The sequence below is a fragment of the Mastacembelus armatus genome, chromosome 19, assembly GCF_900324485.2.
Source record: "Mastacembelus armatus chromosome 19, fMasArm1.2, whole genome shotgun sequence".
Taxonomy (NCBI): Eukaryota; Metazoa; Chordata; class Actinopteri; order Synbranchiformes; family Mastacembelidae; genus Mastacembelus; species Mastacembelus armatus.
The window spans coordinates 15,064,121-15,086,234 of NC_046651.1; the positions used below are offsets into that span (position 1 = coordinate 15,064,121).

General features: G+C 41.8%; 2 protein-coding genes across 26 annotated transcripts in view; one reads left to right on the forward strand and one right to left on the reverse strand.

Annotated features, from left to right (window-relative positions):
- Window positions 1–7: 7 nt before the first annotated feature.
- Window positions 8–4,976, reverse strand: LOC113135172 (NACHT, LRR and PYD domains-containing protein 3-like). Of its 3 annotated transcripts, none has more exons than XM_026314886.1 (10): window positions 4,875–4,976; window positions 4,653–4,761; window positions 4,345–4,473; window positions 4,195–4,266; window positions 2,325–4,089; window positions 2,033–2,194; window positions 1,760–1,933; window positions 1,491–1,658; window positions 1,077–1,123; window positions 8–1,003 (listed from the first exon to the last, which is right to left on the reverse strand). In XM_026314886.1, exons 2-10 carry the CDS (start codon window positions 4,687–4,689, stop codon window positions 483–485), a joined length of 3,075 nt encoding a protein of 1,024 aa, XP_026170671.1. In that variant the 5' UTR covers window positions 4,690–4,761; window positions 4,875–4,976; the 3' UTR covers window positions 8–482. The 3 variants fall into 3 exon arrangements, with proteins under 3 accessions (XP_026170671.1, XP_026170672.1, XP_026170673.1); XM_026314887.1 differs by having other exon boundaries at window positions 4,653–4,774; XM_026314888.1 differs by lacking the exons at window positions 4,195–4,266; window positions 4,345–4,473; window positions 4,653–4,761; window positions 4,875–4,976 and having other exon boundaries at window positions 2,325–3,812; window positions 3,917–4,058.
- A 3,860-nt stretch (window positions 4,977–8,836) lies between these two features.
- Window positions 8,837–22,114, forward strand: part of LOC113135776 (calcium/calmodulin-dependent protein kinase type II subunit gamma) — a 29,118-nt gene continuing 15,840 nt past the window's right edge. For all 23 annotated transcript variants that reach the window (XM_026316037.1, XM_026316036.1, XM_026316048.1 and 20 more), the window contains exons 1-8: window positions 8,837–9,040; window positions 11,027–11,121; window positions 15,626–15,685; window positions 18,335–18,389; window positions 18,519–18,584; window positions 20,059–20,131; window positions 21,310–21,412; window positions 21,877–21,960. In XM_026316037.1, coding sequence (XP_026171822.1) covers window positions 8,976–9,040; window positions 11,027–11,121; window positions 15,626–15,685; window positions 18,335–18,389; window positions 18,519–18,584; window positions 20,059–20,131; window positions 21,310–21,412; window positions 21,877–21,960 — 601 coding nt within the window. In that variant the 5' untranslated portion in view covers window positions 8,837–8,975. The remainder of the gene's footprint in view (window positions 9,041–11,026; window positions 11,122–15,625; window positions 15,686–18,334; window positions 18,390–18,518; window positions 18,585–20,058; window positions 20,132–21,309; window positions 21,413–21,876; window positions 21,961–22,114) is intronic.

Genomic DNA, 22,114 nt, shown 5'->3' on the forward strand with positions numbered 1-22,114 from the left:
CTCCACATTGTGCTTCTTCCTTCGCTGGTGGTGCTTTCACTGGGGGCGGTTTTTATTATAAAGCACATTATTTACAACTCTTACAATAAAGTACATTCTTTTCATATTGTTCTACATGTCTAGATCATTGTATAGATTGTCTTGGTTTACCCTAATTACAAAACATTGTACATTTGTGGAACTAGAGCAGTGAACATTTTTACATTCATTTACGGTGTGTTCCAAATTACTTGGCAACCCAATAAAAAGTATTTTAATCTGGATCAAAGTGTTGGAAAGACTGACATTGCCTCCCTTACAGCCACACTGCTGACATGGCTTCAGCAAATTTAAGGGATAATTGTATGTTAAAAAGTAAATAAAATGTTTTGCATTTAATTAAACTGAAGGCTCAGGAGCAGGACAAAAAAAAGACTATATTACAATTTATGTTCTCATTTATGTGGTCAAGAGGAACATGAATGCTCTGTCCAGGTAATTATTCAGCACAGGCACACTGTGGAGTCCACCCAGCCAAGGTGAAACCCTGGGTAGACAGGCTCAGTGAATGTGGTATGGAAGGTGTGCAGGAGAGTGGGAACACCACTGGCAACAGTGTAGAAGGATAATATCCCTGCTGACCAGTCCAGATAGACTCCTACTCTATTGGAGCTGGGTGTGGTGCTTAATGCAGTGTTCTTGCCTTTGTGTAAGGTCCTGTAGCCGTCTTTGGTGCAGTTCAGGCCCCAGGAGAAGTCGTTTCGTCCTAACCAGCTGTCGTGGCCCTCTCCCTTCCTGCACATCTGTCTGTAGGCTACACCTATGAGAACTCTCCCACTCCACTCTGTCTCCCAGTAGCAGCGCTCAATCAGTCCCTCCCTACACAACACCTGTCTCCAGGAATCAAACCTTTCTGGGTGATCGGGATAGGGCTGCTCGGTCCATCGTCTTGCTTTCCTGTTCTCCTCGGTCAATGTGAGATCTTTGTGTGCTGTGTTTGGATCCAGGGTGAGTTTGCTGATATCTGATGAAACATATTGAGATTTTCAGGCTGGGGTATGAGTTTAGTAGCAATAAAAGAGGTGCTGGTTACTCACATTTCTTTGGTCCTGGCTGAATCCTGGATTCTCCACACTGTTCCACACTAAAACAACAAAAGACCACAGTATTCTGTCATTTGACATTTAACATTTCACCACACAAAGCTCCCACTGGAGACACAAAAAGGCTTTATACAACTTTTTTCACATATAGTACTCAGTAATATAAGTAGACTTTCATGAAATAATAATCTCGCAAATAAATGTTTAAGTTAAATATGCAAAACATCTTGGAGATTTAGGTTGTTCATCAGGAAATAACTTTTTAAACAAGATGAAATTAACTGTTGACATTATAGCCACAAAGTTACTTCAGGTCAGGTATTTCTGGGCTGTTGTATTTAGTTAGTTTAATAAGCTAATTTTAGGCAATTTATTTATTACTCAGGCTCTATTCAGCACCATCACTACCTGAGATTCTGTAGGCTGCATTTTGGGTCTTGTAGCAGAATGCTCAGCAGCTGGAGGCCTGATTCTCCTGGGTGGTTGTATCTCAGGTCGAGCGTTCTCAGACGAGATGAGTTCAAGGCCGATGCTAGGAAAGTGCAGCCTTTTTCTGTGACTCTGCACAGGGCCAAACTTCAAAACAAAAGAGCAGATATTTCATCCAATGACTGCAACAAGTGAGCTGGCATGTTGGCATCACACTCCTGTCTTGAAATTTCACTCAGAAAACTCACATGAGTATTTCCAGCATACAACGAGGACTCCCCAGTCCACCAGAAAGAGTCATGATTCCTTCATCATAAAAGTCATTGTCAGTGAGGTCCAGTTCTTGCAGCTGACAGGAATCTGAGCTAATAACTGAGACCAGAGCATCAGAGCTGTGCTCTGTTAGGTTGCAACCCCTCAGTCTAAACAAACAGAAAATAAAGAAAATCTTTTGCTCACAGCTTATAAATAAAAATGTATTGATTTGTTATGGGGAAACAAATCAAATGTAGGATTTAGACCTTAGTGCCTTCAGCTTGCTGTTCTTCAGTCCACTTGACAGCAGTATTACTCCTGCATCCATCAGGTTGTTGTTACTCAAGTCCAGCTCTCTGAGTTGGGATGGGCTGATTCCATTTGACAGGACGTCACAGCAGGTCACAGTAAGATTACATGCACTTAAGCTGCAATAACAAAGACATGAGAGAAGTGAATATAGATCTGTAACTCTAAAGTTTCCCAAATGACTGTGAGAACTGAATGTCACGTTGTTTCATGTTGGGAGCATATCTTTGCTTTTAAAAAAATACTTACTTTGCCACTCGGGCTGTTTTGATGACAGGCAGCAGCCTCAGAAGACCCTCCTCTGATCTGGTGTAGTTGCTTAATTCAAACACACTCAGTTCTTCTTCTGAAGTCAGTAAAACAAAGACCAGAGTCGCCCACTGGCCTGGAGAAAGCTTGGTTGTGTCAAGGCTCCCTGAGCTGAGGTAGCTCTGAATCTCCTCCACAAGAGAATGATCATTCAGCTCCCTCAGGCAGTGGAAGAGATTGAGGCACCTGTCTGGGGATGGACTGGACCTGATCCTCTCCTTGATGTGTTTAATGATCTCAGTTCTTGTTTTCTGGTTTGTTCTTTTGCAGGTCATCAGACTTTTCAATGGAGCCTGATTGGACTCCATGGACAGACCCAAAAGGAAGCGCAGAAATATGTCAAAATGTCCATTTTCACATCTCAAAGCCTTTTCCACTGCTTCTTTGTAGAGAATGAGCTCTGAAGAGTCTCGAAATAGGAAACGTCTGGAAGCGGACGACTTCTTGACCAAGACATTGATGTTGTCATTGTGGAATGTGAGGAAGACATACAAAGCAGCAAAGAATTCCTGAACGCTCAGATGCACGAAGCAGAACATCTTCTCCCTGCACAGCTCCTCATTGGTGATCTCTGTGAAGACCTCTGTGAAGATGGAGGCCTGTGTGATCTTTATACCATTCAGGATGAGGTCTCTCTCATAGAAGATCAGGTGGCCCTTCTCAAGCTCTTTGAATGCCAATTTACCCAGTGACATGATATTTTCTCTCAGGCAGTCAGCATTTGACTCCCTTCTTCCAGGGTGCCTCTCCATGAACAAGAAGTTTAGGTACATTTGCGTGAGATTCTTTGGTGTCTCTTTGCTGTCTGCTGTTGCCAACTTCTTCTCGAGAACACTTGAAGCTATAGAGCAGAAAACTGGTATGTGACACATGATGTGAAGGCTCCTGCAGGATTTTACATGTGCAATTACTCTGTTTGCTACACCCTCATCACTAATTTTCCTCCTGAAGTACTCATCTTTCTGTGGGTTATTGAACCCTCGCACCTCAGTAACAAGATCAATGTACTCCATAGGGATCTGAATGGAAGCTACAGGGCGAGATGTTATCCAGACCAGAGCCGAAGGAAGCAGTCTTCCTCTGATAAGGTTGGTCAGAATCACAGCAGTCGTGGTTGGCTCTGTCACATCAGATATTATTTCACTTTCATTGAAGTCCAGAAAAAGGCGACTCTCATCCAGCCCATCTAGGATGAAGAGTATTTTGTTTTTGCCATCAGTGAAGATGCCTGTGTCTTTTGTTTCAGGGAAGAAAACATTGACAAGCTCCACTAGGTTTGTTTTCTTACTCATTAGATTCAGTTCTCGGAAACATAGAGGAAATACAAAATCCAGGGTGGTGTTTGCTTTCTCCTCGACCCAGTCTAGAGTAAATTTATTGACAGACACTGTTTTTCCAATACCAGCAACTCCCCTTGTGATGACAGTTCTTATATGGTGGTCACGCCCCGGGAGAGGAACAAAAAGGTTATTGCAGTGGATTGATTTTTCCTGGGCCACACGCACCTTGGATGCCATCTCAATCTGTCTCACCTCATGCTCCTTATTGACCTCACCACCTGCGCCCTCAGTGATGTAGAGCTCTGTGTAGATCTTATTGAGAGGTATCCTGTCTGCTTTTGTCACCATTGTCCTCTCAAGCAAATTACTGAACCTCAGCATCAGAGTAGCTTTCAGTTTCTCTTGACATTCTGCGATTTTACAATCTGACAGAGAAAATGCATTTGAAGGTTATTTAAGTTTTCAAGATGTTCTGTGTACATGTCAAATTCGTAAGTGTGATAAAATAAAGGGTGGTTAGAAATACTGACTTTTGGGCTGCAGCACTTTCAAGCAGTCGTCGGTGTCATGGTTCAGTGCTTGCTGTGATGAAACAACAGATCCTGCAAAAGAAGAAAGAAGATGAGCAGAGTCCAAACCTCAGTTCCACTTACACCTGTATTTAATATATCTCCCTTCACCTGTTGAGGTGATATTGATGTTGAGGTTGCCGATGTTAGAGCCAATGATAGAAGGAGCAACCACCTGGCTACCGCTCTGAGCAGTGATGCTTGGATGAAAATGGTGAAGCACAGCCTGAATAGAAGAAACTGGAACAACCACAAAACTCAATTTCAGCAGTTTGTTATAAAAACAGGTTTGTTTGTTATTTTTCTTAGTGTGTTAGTTGTACATTTACAATATTGGAACTGGCACCATTTTTTCTTTTAATTACTTAGAAGTCCAGTTCTTTGCTATGTGAAGTTTTGTTCTAGTTTGATGACCTTACCTTCGTCTGTCTTAACATCAAAGTTCTTTTGCTCCATTTTATTCACATCAGTTCCTTCATCTCTATGTGGCTTCTATCGGCTGATACTCATCAGTGGTTCTCATCTAGACTGTAGACACGAGCTACATTAAACCATTCTTTAATAGCATTCTTTCAGATACAGAATGATGTTTTGTCAAGGTTATTCAAATGCAGCAAATCAAAAAATGAAAAAGGGCTTACCTGTTCCATTAATGGCCCATTCTATCATCTGTAATTTATATCTTATTCACACTCTGACAGCAGCTGCTTGTATTTGCATAGACTTAAGAAACTGTCTTGCTTCCTTCCTGTGCTGAAAACAGGAAGCTGCTTTTTCTTGTCTTAATGAATCAGTTTCATTTACGACAAAATGAGCTTCTGTTTAAAAAAACAGCTAAAACTAAGCTATTTTGATTTTCGTTATTATTTATTAAAAGCCATACATTGATGTTGTAAACAGATTTATTTGGCCATAAAAAATTTTGTCAGTATTTCAGTATTTCTGTGATGTTTTGTTTTTTCTTTTTACATTAGATTAATGTCGTACATGTTTTCATCCACAGTGACCTACAGTACAATAAGTGCATTCAAACCTCACAGGAGCAAGAGCCAGATATCATCCAAAACTCTGAACACTTCATTCAAAGGTTTCTCAAAGGGAGTTACAATATTTGTTATACTTAATACTTTACTGCAATGTTAATTCTTCTTCTGCTTCCACATACACCTCTGAACAGGAAGTACACAATATTTCACACTGGTGTTGTCTACAAATTCATTATCTATTAAAAAAAATTGTAAAACTTTGATGCATAAAATTCCTACGATAACATACAGGCAGGAAAACTTCAATGTGAGGTCAGTATGATTTATGCTAAAGAACACATCCACTGCAGTCTTCCTTATAACTCTGCACCAGTCTGTCCACAGTTTCCTCTTGAGTAGCCTTCCTCCAGCTATGATCTCAAGATGGGTCAGGATCCATCTCTCTGCTGAAATGAAGATTTCTATGAGAAGCTGCTGTTATTCCAGTGCCAATGCTAGTGCTGCAGTTTTGCCTTTTGAACAGCTGGTGGAGGCAAAGTCCAAGTTTAGTACCTCTATATGCAGTACATCCTTTGACAAGCAAGTAGTGACACTACAGACAGACACAAGCTTGTCTGGACCAAAGTTGTTTTTTGGATATTCTCCAATAAAAGAGAAAAATTATAAATGTGCATCTCCACTGTGCATGAGGAAAATTGGATTATACATCAATTTGTTTAATGTTACATATAAATAATATGAAGTTCACAAAAGTCTGTCTTAAAAGGGCAAAATCCAGTTTTTGTATTTAAAGCTCCTGAGGTCAATATTAACCTTCAGCTCTCTGACTTAGGCAAATCAAGTGGATGTCTCTCAATGTTACAGTGAAAATCATGATTTGTACATCATGTATAGATAATCCAACCTGTATTTAGATTTTATACATCCAGTCAATTAAAATCACACCGGTCAAATGTGAAATGATCTCGCAAACATGATGAAAATATGACATTTATTTCGTTAATGCTCCACACCCTCCTCAGTGGACATTAAAATCATGTGTCATGTACTTTGTTATCTAGTCATTAAGTCTGTTTCCATTGCACTTTGTTACCTCTTGCTTTTGCTGTTTACTACACTAACTTTTACGTGCTGTTGCTGATGGTGGTAAAACAGATCCTCAGAACTCTAATAATGACACAGCAGTATCCATGACTAGGTTTTCCTGAGCAAAAGGTATTAAAGGGAGACTCTGCACTTTGAATGATCAAACTCTATAATCATCAAGACAAGGAGCTGACTGCATGTCACCCCTGATTTTTGCAGTGATGTTCAAAAACTTACCATTTATTTATTCATCCTGCCCAAGCTGACTGAGTGCTGAGTACACTGACATATCATCACCAACACCCTGCTTTTCACCCATGGAGCTACACACACTGACCCCCAGGTGCTACCAAACATGACCATCGATGGCTGACTTCCTAGCAGTTCGGGATCAGTAGCTTCTTGCCCCAGGGCATCACGACACTATCTGCTGAAGGAAGGAAGAGCGTTACTCATTCACTTTCTCCAGCCAGATTATTTCTCCAAAGCAGAGGATAGCAGAGCTGTCATGACTCAGCTCTTGGCCTCATCCACCCTCTCAGTTGTGATGATGTAACAGAGGGCATATTCACCCTCATTAGTCACAACAAAAAAAAGTCATGCCTAAATGGTACCGAAGCACTGATTGCACAAGTAGTCCATTCTGGATACACACCAAGCTCCAGTTAGCCATGGGAGTCCACCACAAACATACATGGAATGTTTTAAAACCACAGATCAAACAATAAGACTGTTTTAGCTCCAAAAACTCATGAAATATAGTGATTCATGCTCATCCAATTAATGCAATGTCTACGTTCAGTTTCTAAGCATGCCTAAAAACCTGTGACCATAGTGATCAGTTTTCCTAATTAGCACAGTAGGTGACGTCAGCTGTTATTTTTATGTACATTTTCCATTGCAAAATCAAGAGAGGAGTTGGCTTGAAGGGGTAGATTTCTTTTCCGTGTCAGTGTGCATTCATAGTCAGCTTGACCTTGAGTAAAAATGGTACAATAAGACATCCATCTCTCTATTATCTATACAATACAACTTATTTCTATCAAGGGTCAAGGCAAAGTTGGACCCAATCCCAGCTAACATTACACGAGAAACACAGTACACCCTGGACAGACTATCACAGTGCTAGAGTAATAATACTACAATATCACACAGACTTTCTTTCTTTCCTTCACTGAATGCAGATTTCAGATGAAACGTCCTACTTTTTCTTCTCTCTGCCTCCTGTGCTCTTCCTCCTCTGTCTCTCTCCAAGCAGGCGAGGCAAAGTGTGTGGTTGGTGTGAGATAACAAAGGCTGAGGAGTTCACCATTATATAACTTCTGTGGAGGCTGAGGAGGTGGAGGAAGAGGAGGCGAGGCAGCAGGGTTAGCACGTAGGAAAAGGAGGGCATGAGAAGGCCAGTAGCCTACGTTGCAGTGCTGATTTGTCTTCACATAATACACAACCATGCATGCACGTACACATGTTCTCCGTCACAGAATCAGCAGGCTGCACCTGCAGGTATGTCTTCATAATATTTAAACTTTTCAGTGTTTCAGTGATGTGTTCCCACACTGACAACCATGCATGAATATTTTGCTCATATTTCTCTGACAGTGTCAGTGTGCTTTTTGCTGTCCCACCTCTAAACCAGTGTTTAGCAGGCAACCACACACAGTACAAGGCCTCTACCTCTAACTCCCAAGCTCAGTGGCTCGCCCAGCTCCACCTACCTGTACTCTGATGGCCTTCTCATGCCACATTAAACATTTAGCGAGCCACTCTGGATCTGTGTGACACCATCTTTTAGCACCGTCAAGCCAAACCATCCTCACACCGTGGAAAAACATAGGTGCATGTTTGTCGGTGGAAACCTGATACAGCAGTCACGCTATTCCCTCTACCCATCCCTACCTCTCTTGTGCACATACAAAATCAGCAGATCACACCGGCCTGTTGTGTTAAAAGCAAGACTGTATGTTAATCAATATTGATTCCTTGAATGCGTATTTGTATGTGCATGTAGTTATATAGTATATGAATATGTGTATGTTTATGTGTGTGTGTGTGTGTGTGTGCGTGTGTGTGTGTGTGTGTGTGTCACTGTTTGGCTTTTTGCTGCAGTGAGGTGTGACCCAGGGTGGGTGTATACAAACCAGCGCAGTAAAATGCTGCTGTGATGTTCACTGTAAAACTTCGAAGGTACGAGATGAGACAGGAACTGCACGTCAGTGTTATTTTTTTCTGTCAGGCATATGCACCATATACTCTTCAACAACATGTCAGCCTGTTTATGTTTTACCATCCTGCAAAAGAAGTTCATTTCATCTCAGTATTTCAAAGAATTCAGCTTCATATCACCAAATTTACAGTGACTTCAGTGAACCAGAGGCCTTAGTCTTATGCTGTATGAGCCTATTCTCGCGAGAATCCCTCCTCTTACCACACACACACACACACGCGTATGCAAGCACGCACATGCCCGCACACACACACACTCACATCACTCCTCCTCCTCCTCCTCCTCAGCCCCTCCTTTTCCTGCTCGCCTCTCTCCTCTTCAGCCTTGCCTGCCTGTCAGAAAGGTACTCCAGTGTTGGAGGCTAGGCTACCGTCCTCCCGGACCCTGTACGAGAGCCAGCCGCCGTCGTAACCCAAGGCTCGGGCTTCTCTTTCACAGCTCCAGCTATGGCAACCACCGCTACTTCCACCAGGTTTACCGACGAGTACCAGCTGTACGAGGAGCTCGGGAAGTAAGCGGCGGTCTTTCTGTTACCGACTGTTTGTCTTGTCCCCCACCCCCGCAACCTCGCCTCGCATTATTTCTGGTTAGCCAGTTAGCAGGCGGTAGAGGGACAGAATAGCTTTACTGGTCAGGCATGTTGAACCCTTTAGTCGTTTTACAGTAGCTAAAATTGAGCTAAATTGAGTCTGAAATAGCAGCCAGGCTAAATAACCGCTGCTATCGGCTAACTAACGTTAGCTCCTCCCGCGGAAACCGGGGAAAGCGCACTGTGGATCGGTGACTAGCCTCCGAGCCGCCGTGCTCGTATTGATAACCCAGCCCGAGTTAGCAGACTAGCGTTTTGGCTTTCAGTCGTGATAAAGTCTCCTCACGAAGGCTGGTGTGTTGAGTACAGTTAGTCTCTCCGTGCTTTCTAACCGGTGTTTTCTGGTCTGCTGGAGCCGCCAGCGGGGCCCCGAGAGACGTAGCCTTGTGACATTTCACCGGCCCACGGGTCAGACTGCTCCGTGCGGGCTCGGTAGACCATGGGCTGCGGTTGCTGGCTAACTAGGCCGACCACTTTTTTTCCGAGCAGCTGCAGATGATTTGTGTAACCGTGTTGAGTAACCTTAAGTACCCCTGGATCACTTAACGAGGAAGTCCAGGCTGCGCTGCTTTATGTTCGTCCTCTATGGCCCGTACCCTCCGCTCACCAGCTGGTCCGATCATCATCTTATCAATAAATGTGCTGGCGTAGTGGGTCTTAAAATCCAGGTCCTTGTAAAGCACTGGCGGTTAGTTACAAGGGTAATTTGGTGTTGTTGGTGTTGCTGTGTAAGAGCCAGTGACGTGTTTTCTCGGTATTTTGATGACGGCAAGAAAACCGGGCCACTACCTCATCTGTTTCATCACCATCAGCAGCAACATCTGTTGTTCTTGGCCGGAGGAGCCTTTTCTCCTGTTGTACCCAAACCAGCGGCAGCAGGGCGATATTGGCTCTATAAAGATACACCGGCCTTAATTTCCAGCTGCCATTTCCACTCTCTGTCTTGTAATTGACATTAATCGATGGCACTAATTGCAGAGCCAGTGCACTCACACACATATACACACCTACACATCCTCCATACTGGAGCTGGGCTCTAGAGCTCCTGGGTCTTACCTCAGCGTATGTTTCTGCACCTGCTTATTAATGCATTTCTCTCCATCATAGCTCATTAATGTCAAGGCACTGAGTTGTACTTTTGTTACCTGTCACCTCTCATTTGCTGGTAAATAATTGAAACTAAGAGCAAAGTGGTAGGACTAGAGTGCAGCAAAAAGTAGCAGCCCTCCATATGTATTATCAACAGTAGTAAAATGCAGCCTTCCTCTTGCAGGAAACTCTGGATGCCCAGATAGTGTGGGTTGAACAGGCACTACGAAAATCATACATAGTTACTTGTTTTGTTGTCCTCAATGCTGTACAACCACCACAGCACCTAGTAGATGAAAAATATGAAGCATTCATCTAGGCCAATATGACACCCCTCAGAATAGGAGTTGGTTTATAGCATGTCATGCACTTCCTTTTCTGCTTGAGCAGATTTATAACTGAATGTTGTCTTGTGAATATATTAAATGTCACCCATTGTCGTGAGACGCAGCCCATTCTTTGTGCTGGTGCTATTGTGCCTTTCAAAGATTAGCAAAAGTACTTGGCCATTCATTTTTAATCCAAGACCTGATGTTGGAGAACCCTGTTATTTTGGTGCTGTTTTTTTGACTTTGCTGTTGCTCACCTTTTCAAGTTATATACACTAATGCTTTTGTAGTATTGACTGTAAAGTCTGTGTTTGTGTATGAGTGAGAGAGAGAGAGAGAGAGAGAGAGAATTAAAGAGATCAAGGTTGTTAGCATACACAAACAAACCACTGCCACACATGTGGATCCAGTTTCAAATGTCACATTGAGTGTATGGAAGAAACCTGTGAAATGGAACTGATTTTTGGTTGTTTATGTTCTTTCTTCTTAGGGGAGCTTTTTCAGTGGTGCGTAGGTGTGTAAAGAAGTCATCAGGACAGGAATATGCTGCAAAAATCATCAACACTAAGAAGCTCTCTGCAAGAGGTATGGTAACACCGTGCACACTCACACAGACTGATATGTGCATGGTCGTCTTGTGTGTTGGATTGAAAAGTATGCATATAAACTGGAGTTTTCAAATAGCAGAGGAACTCTTTCATTGTCTGTGGGGAGTTCTTATCAGCAACCTCTGTCTTCACTGCATTGAATAACTCTGTCACTGCTCTGTGGTGTTATTAGACCATTGCTATACAATAGATTGATCCAAATTTCTGTGGGGTTTGCATGGAGAGGCCATCAAACATCAAGATTTGCAAGACATGACGTTTTACTTGTCTGTTATCTTGTTAATTGTTACTTTGGTGTTGTCATGTAGCTCTACAGTCCTCTCCTGCTTTTGAATTGCTGTGTGTCTGCATAGATCCACGCCCACGGCACATACCTGATGCGGTATGCCATGTTGTATCGCTGACGTGAGCTCGTGTCAGTGTGTCAGAACCTCCCTGGCTAAGATACCTAATGGCTTTCTCCTTTTTGTATCTGACAAATTAGGTCTGCACCCCTTTTTGGCACACACATTCTCTTTTCGTACGTTCTCTTTCATTACGTCTGTGTCTGCCTTTCTCTGCTAGCATCTCTCCCTCATTGCCTTTCTCTTGTCTCTCTGCGAAGGGGATTGGTTTGTATTGAGGCTAATCCATTTATGCTAAATGTATCTCATCAAACACTAAGACCACACGGATTCCATAGGCGCCTCCCTGTTTGCCCTGTTGTCTGTGTCTGATGGTGTGTGTGAAAGCAAGCGACTGAGCAGGGAGTAATGCTAATAGAGCATGTCTGTATTGTGAGGCATCTGTGAGTGTGTTGTAATGCTGTTATTGTTCTATGTCTGCCATCAAGCATCCATGTAGGGCAGCTCCTGGTATTAATGTCTCACCATGAAAAATAAGGGCTCAGCAGAAAACTGTTGGCTTTTCACATAGACAGGTAGTACAATGTAGGCCTGTGTGTATGTATGTGTTTGCCAGGGGAGGAGGAAGCCAGCTAGAGGAGATTTTAGTATAGTCCTGCAGTGAGATCAGTGACACTCCACACCAAGAAAGTAAGGCAAAATGAGATGGCGAATGAGATGCAATAGAGTGAGCAAAGGAGGGAACAAGAGATTTTGTCCTGAGAGAATTGCGGTAGGCCGCCTGGCTGACGCACCATGCACCTACACGCACACAAAACACAATGTCCGCACACACAGGCAGCCAGTGCGTGAGCAGGCAGCTTGCCCAGTAGGATTTGGGTGGGTTTTTTTTAGCCTGATGGGGCGAGTGTGACCTCACGCGTGGCCTGGTGGGTTAAGCCTGTCAAAGCTCTGGTAAACACTGCAGTAATCTGAGGAGGCGGAAGGGGGAAAAGGGAGGCAAGAAAGGAAAGGAAGGAAGGAAATGAAAGAAGGAAGTGAGGGAGGGAGGTCAACAATGGATGGAGATAACTGGTAATGAGATAGTCCAATGAAATAGCTTCACGTAAAGGAAAACCGTGTAATAAATTGAGTTCATATCATCTGTAAGAACTCTTTTTCAAGAAAAACAAGAAAGAGAAATGTGCATGGGGGTGTAATGTATTAGAAATCGTTAGTTTACATGGCAGTGCAGCAATTGTTGCATTGCTGTGATACGATTTATTGAATAGAGTGAAAGCAATATGGACTATTGACATATAACCTAAGATGGCATGTTAATATTTGCATAGCCTCACTATGTCAAGTGTCATTGAGAAAAGAAGTAACTTGTGTCACTAAAATGAGACATCAAACCTCAATGTTGTTTTCTTTGAAGTCAAAATAGATCACTTATCTGAGAACTTGGGGGTTTGGGATGACTAGAAGTTTTCATATTCCTCAATGTTAGACAACACAAAAAGTAGTTTATTCATTCTGAAACACAAATATTATACATAATCACAGCTATACTTCTGTAGCAACTGAGTGAGAGCATCTTGTTGGTGGAAAATGTGAAACAATGGCAACTGATTAAGATTGCATTTTTAACAGATTATTAGATATTGGAGCAGAAACATGCTATCCCTGCTGTTTACGTGGAATAAAATGTGATATACTGCCATATTTGTCTTAAAACATCTGTATTTGCTGCCAAAATACTGGCACATTATTAGTATTATAAAGTGGAATTTGTCTGACAGTCCCAACAGTTTATGAAAACTATGTAAACTTGCCTGAAACAGATTGAATGAGATCCTCATGCTCCAGTCAGATTGTCAGCTTTGTGTGGCAGAAAGAGGAGTGAGTTTGTGAATGTTGTGTACTCTCCATCCTTCTCAGTTGATGTAAGATGGCTGTGGGCCCGCCCCATGGCAAAGCAGATGGCCAATTAGAGAGCAGCAGGAAGTGCCAGTAATTACCTTCCAGCCCTCTCTTTCCCATCTTTTTCTACCACACACACTCACACCAACAAATAAGGAGATTGAACGAATTAGCAATTGCTGCAGTGACACTGCACCAGGCTAGACAGCCCCACACACACACACACACACACACACACACACACACACACACACACACACACACACACACACACACACACACACACACACACACACACACACACACACACACACAGGGGAGCTGTGATTCTATTCTAGCAAATGGACGTTCCATGTAATCCTCCTCCTGTGCGGTGTCTTCGTCCTGCGTCACTGGTACTTAGGAGGTTCAGGTCTCTTCCTTATTTACCTGCTTTCTCTCAGGTGAGGGCAATCTATACCTTCAGGGAAGCGACAGGGAGGGTAGTGAAAGGTAGATGTGGAGTGTGAAGCACCATGCTGGGCTCCAGAAGACAAACCAAAAACACCTCACTGCAGGTTTAAAACTCATCTAAGTTGGCAACAACTTGTATGAAATCGAGCAAAGAAAGGTAAGTCATAACAGGCAGAGATGGTGTAGCAAGATGCAGAAAGCGATTGATTGCTTTTGATAATACTGTGCTCTTATAGTTCGCCTGTACATAAAGTTTGGAACCACTGGGTAGAGTTAAATTTATCTGAGGCTGTAGCTGTTCAGGGGAAATGAATGTAAATCTCAGTAAAACTGCATGTGTGGGGTGTAATTGCCATGGAGTTCCAGGGTTGAGTTGGCTTCCCCACATTGACAGCAGACATACATACATCCAGGTATCGATCTCTACTGCAGTTAGTCCTAATGACCCCTGATCTCAGCTGTGTGGCTGTTGTGGTTCTAATGTCCTGGAGTATTGTGGTACTGTGGTTTAGACAACACCCTCTCATAAAAAGACACATGCACACGTACTGCTGCAGGATTCTTTAAAATCCTCAAACCAGGATGTTGATTTGTGCTAGAGCTGTGTGTGTTCTTACTACCATCCACTCCCAGCCACAAATGCAAACACTGCAGTGTCCCATAAATGACCCAAGCTTCACTCTAACCCCTTTACACAGGCACACACACATGCGCACATGTGCATGCATGTGCACCTATTGCTACACAGAACCTCAATAATTTGCACACACACTTTCAGTAAGGTCATAACCAAGCTTCTGTTAGTCCAGTATTGCTTGTGACCGTTACCTTCCAGAAGCAAATGCAACAACTCATCTCGAACTAATAGATTAGTGCCACAGCCTAAAGTATTTGCATTCATGTACACAGAAACAAATCCTTCTTCAAATATTTGCATTTCAGTACTTGCAGTTCAAGTATTTAAATACATAATTTTACTTTACTCTGCTTGTGACTGCGGCTCCATTAAAACAGTATTGCATAAGGAACTAGACAAGTGAGTCACACTGCATTTAATACCAGTTAGCAGTATGTACATGTTTTAATCAAAGGCTTAGCGTCTTAGCAAGTGTTTAAGGCAAAGCAATTGCCTCAGTACTATTGTGCGTTAGTCAGACAGTGAAATTTATATGTGGGGTGGAGAGATCTCTGGAGTCATGAAGACGTATTCCATACTTACTGCTTTCTAGATTGGATTTTGATTGTGCATCACAGTTAGAGCTTCACTGACTGAGACATTTATTGGGTGTTCTGTTAAGCACTATAGAGAGTGAATTGACATGTTTGCTAGCCTCAATAACAAAACATTATTATATGATATTTCTAAACTGGCGCATTGGCCTAGTGGTAAATGTCCTAATTTTGATTTCAACCCTCTCCTGCTTTTTCTATACAATAAAAGCTAAATGCATAAACTGGTGAATACTGCAAGAACATTGTAGTGATTAATTTCTTATATATAGTGCAGGAATATGTAATTATTTGTTTCTGTTATTTTGTTCCATTTAACAGTTGACAAACTGCTGGAGATGAAATGGTGGTTAATTATGACATTTATCTTAACCACTAAATGAAAAGCATAAAAACTTCATCTGCATTAACTGTTTATTATTGTGCTTCCTAACTTGATTAGGTGCTTAAACACATCCTAATATACAAACATGTTATTTTTCTCTGTGATTGAAGTTAACACTGTGATTAATTTTATTTTATTTTTTTAAAATTTTATTCCCCCCCCCCCAGACCATCAGAAGCTTGAAAGAGAGGCTCGTATCTGCCGCCTCCTGAAGCACCCCAACATTGGTAAGTTTTTGACTAAATGTGACGTGTGGTTCTGTATTATTGGATGATCATCTGCTCTGGAGTGCATCAGTGCTGGTGCTGGCAACACCATTTGTAAATTTTTTTTTAGGAAAATGTTATGCTAATATCGTGCATACATGCAGCATTTCCTAAGTGTTATTAATCAGCATTAATGTGTAAATAGCAGCTTGGTGATCGTTTAAAATGGGGGGGGGGGGGGGGGGGGGCTCGTGGTGGAGCCTGTGTTAATGTACATATGAGCAGATTTTTACAGGAGCAACCAATAAACCAAATATTCTGGCATGAGGAACCTACATATGCTTGCTGATTGATTTATTCTGAGACAAATTAGGGATTTTTATGTTATCTAGAAGATTGCTGTGCAGTTGCTTCTATAAGTACCAAAGTACTAAAATCAGTATAAAGATATGATGTCCTACAATGTCATGCTGCTTACATGAAGGATGGTATGGGTAGTCCTAAGATTATACTGTTGAAACAAAAAATACAGGGATGTGTGTTATACGGCAAAGGGGACACTAGCTTCACTATTTTCAGCTGGTGTTTTAACATTAGTCCTATGAACTGGTATCAGTTGTGACAAAAAGATAAGTATATGACATCAACAGTATCTATTTCAAACACAGAATAAATAAATAAAATGGGTGATCCCAGTCAGAATGTGAGGCTCAAAGCTTCCTATTGCTATGTTGAACAAATCGACTGAGATGTCACAGAAGCTTTGTATGCCAGGTTTTGTTTCTGGTTTTAAGACATTTTGCCTGCATGCACACTGAAATTCATATGATGATAAAATAAAACACATTGTGCAGCTCTAATAAAGATGTTCGAAGGGCTGTGGGTGTTAAAGGGCACTAAAGGAGCAAATGACAAAATCAATGACACCTTTACCACTGCACGCCTTATTTCTCTATTCCTCATGTCCCAGTTTTGTTGGCCCCAGACGCTCATTCGCCCCTCACCTATTTTCCCTATTCTCCTGTCTGTATAGATTTTAGTCTCTCTCTTGTTCTTTCGCCTTTTTGACATATTTTAGCATAGTCTGCAAACAAACTTTAGACAAAAGAGGGCACGAAAAACAGCCAGATGGAGAGACCAAAGCAGGAGGAGTAGGAGACAGATGGAGAGAGAGCAAGAAGTTAGGAGGAGGAGGAAAGAGCAGTCACTTGTTACTTGCTGCAGGGCCATCCTACTTCATTTTATTATACAACTGATATTCATTTTACATAATAAAACTGTGGATCCCCTGACATTAAACCTAAGCTAAATCTCAGACACATCCTTTAAAACTTTGCTCCTGCTGCCTGGTTCCTGCTTTGTCATTCTGCTGCTGCTTTGTTGACAGTTGAGCTGGGATAGTTACTGCATAACTGCAGTATCATGATAATATGAGCTCATTACTGTAATCACCTTGACCAAGTGCTCACTTATCTCCATCAGGAATAACAAAACATTGCTGTCAACAAGCACCTTGGGTTTTTTTTTTTTTTTTTTGGTAAACATAACATTTCCTAGCCTGGTTGCAGACCTCCTCCACCCACATCTGCAATTTATTTTTCACACAAGTCTTATGTTGTGCTCCTTGACGGCTGTTTTCCCAGTATCCAAGCAGAGCTTTGTATGTGGGATTAAGCTGTACTGTTCCAGAGCCAAAAAATGGTGACAGGAAAAACTGCTGCAAAAATGTAGCAAAACAAATTGTTGTAAGCCAGCTTGCAAAAATAACAATCCATATTTATTTGATTACCAAGATAAACATGAAACAGATATGCCTGTTACTAGTGATTAATTAGGTCAAAATGCTCTTATATGGGATCATTCTAATAGCCCAGGGCACATGCTATGTGACCACATGACCCAAATCATTTATTTCTAGCTGTATGTCTTTGTTGCTTGCCATCCCCTCTCTTTCCTCTCCATATTTATCTCACTGTCAGCTATTCAAATAAAGACAATAATTCCCCCAAAACTAATCTACGCTAATGTTTTGTCATTTTTCTTTTTTTATTAGCTAATATGCTTGAAATATTGCAGGCAATACTGGTAAGAGTGGAAACAATCAACTTGATGTGCTGAATATGTTTATATCACAGGTACTTACTACAGTTTTAATGAACATCGAACCTCTAACACATCACCTGGGTTTGATATACAGTTTCCTCTTTTGTGGAGTATCACTCATGTTGCACACTGCTCGTGGTTTGGTTTACTACAGCACCAGTGTCCCAACACTACAGAAATTTGGTTTATGAGGGGTGTATCTTTATTATAAAGGTAAGATTAGAAAAATGCTGATATTTGGACCCCAAAAAATGCATCTCCAACAAAATCGATCAGTTTCAATAATCACACTTTGTACTGTATGTGGAGTTTAAGTAAATGGTAGTTAGTCACCTAACCACTGTATGTGACTTCATATCTCTGTGGGGAGAGAAAAATCAATATGTTACAGCCGTAGTTAAGCCATTTATCGCTTTGGATCATTATTCTCGTCTCTGTGTTTGATTTGACATTTTTCTTAGCCTCAGTTTATGGTGATTCTAACAGCCAAACACTACAGCAACTCTTTATTTCTTTCACTTCTATGTTTCTGTTTGTGTCTCTCACTGCCTACCCTCTCTCTTGCAGTGAGACTCCATGACAGCATTTCAGAGGAAGGCTTTCATTACCTAGTCTTTGACCTGTGAGTATATTTTGAACAAACACAGCCCTACATATTATAGATGCATATGCTTGTGGTTTGTGTATGCTAACAATTTCTCTCTTCTCCCTGTCTTTCTCTCTTTCTTGATTTCTTCTTTCCCCCTCCCAGAGTGACAGGAGGAGAGCTTTTTGAAGATATTGTAGCTAGGGAGTACTACAGTGAGGCTGATGCCAGGTGAGTGCCTCATGTTGAGCAGCTCTTAACATATACATGCACACATACCCTACTGCAGACATGCAACACAAGGCCATCATATATGTATATGAAAACTCCTCTTTTTACACAGGCACACTGTGGTGGGTATAATTGGTTTGTTTGTGTTCATATCAGCAAGAAAGTGCGTCTTTCACCTATCTGTCCCTTCCCTTATCAAGCATTTTTTCACAATTTCTGATATTTTGTTAACCCTGTGACATTTAAGCTCTCATTATTTCATCTTTTTCCCTGTTCCCCTCCTTTATTTTTCTGGCTCTGATGTTCACCTTTTGAAGTCTGTTGTACAATTGGATTAGGGGTTGTTATGTACTTCATGCACATACAGGGCTTTGCAAACACACTCAGACACTAACCAAGCCCATATGGATTAGGTCCCAGCCACACTTTCTCAAGCTGGGCCCAACCTTTGACCCATTAACCTTTCCAGAGACGTGACAGGAACATGAGCCTCAAATAGTGGAGTCGTGAAGCCTGACACCACATTGCGTAGGACAGTAGTAAGGTGGTCGTCATGTACTGGCTCAGAAAAATTTTTTTTACAAGAGCCATCATGAGCCAAGACACTCACCAGGCTAGTGTGAAAGCATGCTCACCAGCCAGAGTTGAGAAATAATGGCAATGGTGTTAGTAGCAGCTGAATTGACGCCCCCATTATTAAAATTGCTACTCGGATAGTTTATTGACTATGTGGTGTAAGGCCTACCACATGCATTTCTTTGTATTGATTGTTTAATCGGCACTACCTGAATAATATCTTTGAAAACTCATGATTTTTATAGTAAATGTTTGCAATGAAACTTACTGCTAAATTCAACACATTTTGGTTTTTTTTTTTGGTTTTTTTCCATTATTGGTTACTCCTATAATTATTTTCTCAGTTAATTGTTTAGATTATAAAATATCAATCCAGAGTTCAAAAGATACTTGGTTTTAAATGATGTAAAACACAAATCCCAAACCTCATGTTTAAGAAGCTGCTAGAAGATAAGTTTGGCATTTTTGCTTGGAAAATGGCTTAAATGATTGAACAATTGTCTCTGCCACTTAATTTTCTGCTTTGGCCCTACAGGTTTATTTTTTTTCCCTGACAAGGTGTCTAAAGTTCATATTTCAGCCTCAGAAAATATAAACTGCATTTGGAAACACCAACCTTTTAACAGCTCATTAAAATGTACAACAGCTCTAGTTTCATGTTATTATTCTTGCAGTGATCCAGAGTGATGTCAGGTTTTTCTTCCACACCATAGCTGAAAATGTTGCAGTGAAATGGATCTTTTTTTTTTTTTTTTTCTCAAGACCATAACCTGCGTTCTCCCAGGCTTCAATAAAACACGACAGACAAATCATGTGGAGTATATGTAATGTCTTTTTTAATGAAGATTAGTGACAGACATGTCTTTCTCTCGGTTTGTCCCTTTTTCTCTCTTGGTAGCCACTGCATTAGTCAGATCTTGGAGAGTGTCAATCATATCCACCAGCATGATATTGTGCACAGAGACCTCAAGGTGAGTGGCTGCCCGTTTCCATGACAACCACACACTCACACACCTCTGCTCGTGGCCATGGCAACACACAGATGGCTCTCGGTTGCTCCATCTCTTTTTTTTTTTCTTTTTTTTTTCTTTTCCCCTCTCTGCTTCCATCCCTATTATTTTTCTCTTGCGGTTTTCTCCTATCTGCTGTTTTTATCCTCTGTTCCTCTATCTGTTCTCAGATCTGTCAGCTTTTTTGTCCTTGGCCACAACTGTGTGCATCGTGTGCATCTGTGCACGTATGCATGCGTGTTCATGTTGAGCGTGAAGATGGTGAGTCATGATTATGTGGATGGGATTGTCCCTCACCTGTGGCAAGGAAAAGACACAGACTCGAGCGATATGTACGTGCATGAACATGCACACCCTGCACTGTTGTGAAGGGAGTCTATTATGAGAGCAGTAGTTAAGATGAACCTCGGGAGTTGCCAGGACAACCCATGTGACATCCCACCACCCATGGAGCAGCATGGGAGGGGCTTGAGTTGTCCCATATTGCTGATAGGCACAAATGAGAGAGGAAGAGAGCTTTTTTTCTGCTTAACCTCGTTTAAGGCGATGATAATAATCCTGGTAGAAAGGGCAATGATAATTTGTATTGAATTGCACCTTTTCATGCAGAGACCACAAAGTGTGGAAAAATCAATCTCAAGGGATGTGTGGGTGGCTTTTGCATGCGTGTGCATGTGTTCTGTGTCAGAAAATAACAGTATTACTTGGAGCGCTGCTTGTCTGATTTGTTGGCCTTTTATCCTGAGTGGGCTTTTACTGCAGCCCTTTATGTCCTACTGCCCAAACATCGGCCATTTAGAATGCTGCCACACACGCTGCCTCTCACTGAGTACACTTTCCATTTAGCATGCAGTCTGCAGCGCTGCCTAAATAACTCCTGAGTAGTTTCTATGGCTACGAACCCATGCCCATATAAGGTGTTGTGGAGCTTCTCAACCAGCCGTCCGCTCCCTACCTCCTCGTTCTCTCCATTGCTTTCTCACACCTTTACCCCACCCCCACACGAGCTGTGCTGAATACATCAAATATAAATATTTCTAAGGAGCTTTATTGAAGAGTGCCTATCACTATGTCTCTCTTACTGTCTTGATCTCTTGTCCTACATTCTGCTTCACCATGTGTGTCTCCTGCTCTTTCAGCCCGAGAACCTGTTGTTGGCTAGTAAGATGAAGGGAGCTGCAGTGAAACTGGCTGACTTCGGCCTTGCTATTGAAGTACAGGGAGACCAGCAGGCTTGGTTTGGTAAGAAAACACAAACAGTGACAGAGCATATGTGTAGAACCTTACCTGATCTGCTCTGTCTGTCTTTTTAGTTTCTGTACTTAAACATTTAAATTATTATTGAATGAGCCCTCTTATATACAGTAGGTGTGTGTCAATCATGTGTCTGACCATTAGGTATCTAAAGAACAGTTGTGGGAGCATTGCTTAAGAGGCTCACAGACACTTTACAATTCATGCTTAGGTCATTGTGTCTTGGCTAACAGCCAAGCAACCAGCTTTTGGCTGGTTCTCCTGCAGGAACGAGATGATTAATGGCCATTTGCTTGTGACTCTACGCTGTCATAATCTGGTTTTTCATTGGAGTGAAGCAGGTCACTAGCATCTCACCCATTCACATGCTGCACAAAAATAGCTTTCATCAGAATGTTAATAAAAGTCGTCAGTTAATTGTCATGTTTTTTTTTTTTTTTTCTTCTGAGCAGGGTTTGCAGGCACCCCTGGTTATCTGTCCCCTGAAGTCCTGAGAAAGGACCCCTATGGCAAGCCTGTGGACATATGGGCTTGTGGTGAGTCTTGAGCCTGATATTTTTTGGACCTGTTGCAGTGAAGTTGTTACTTGGTTTGGGGGGAACAAACACCAGACTGACCATGTTCGTCTTAACTCAAATTAACCAGTTCAACAGCCATAGTAAGTATTTAATGGTAAAATTAGTGTTGGAA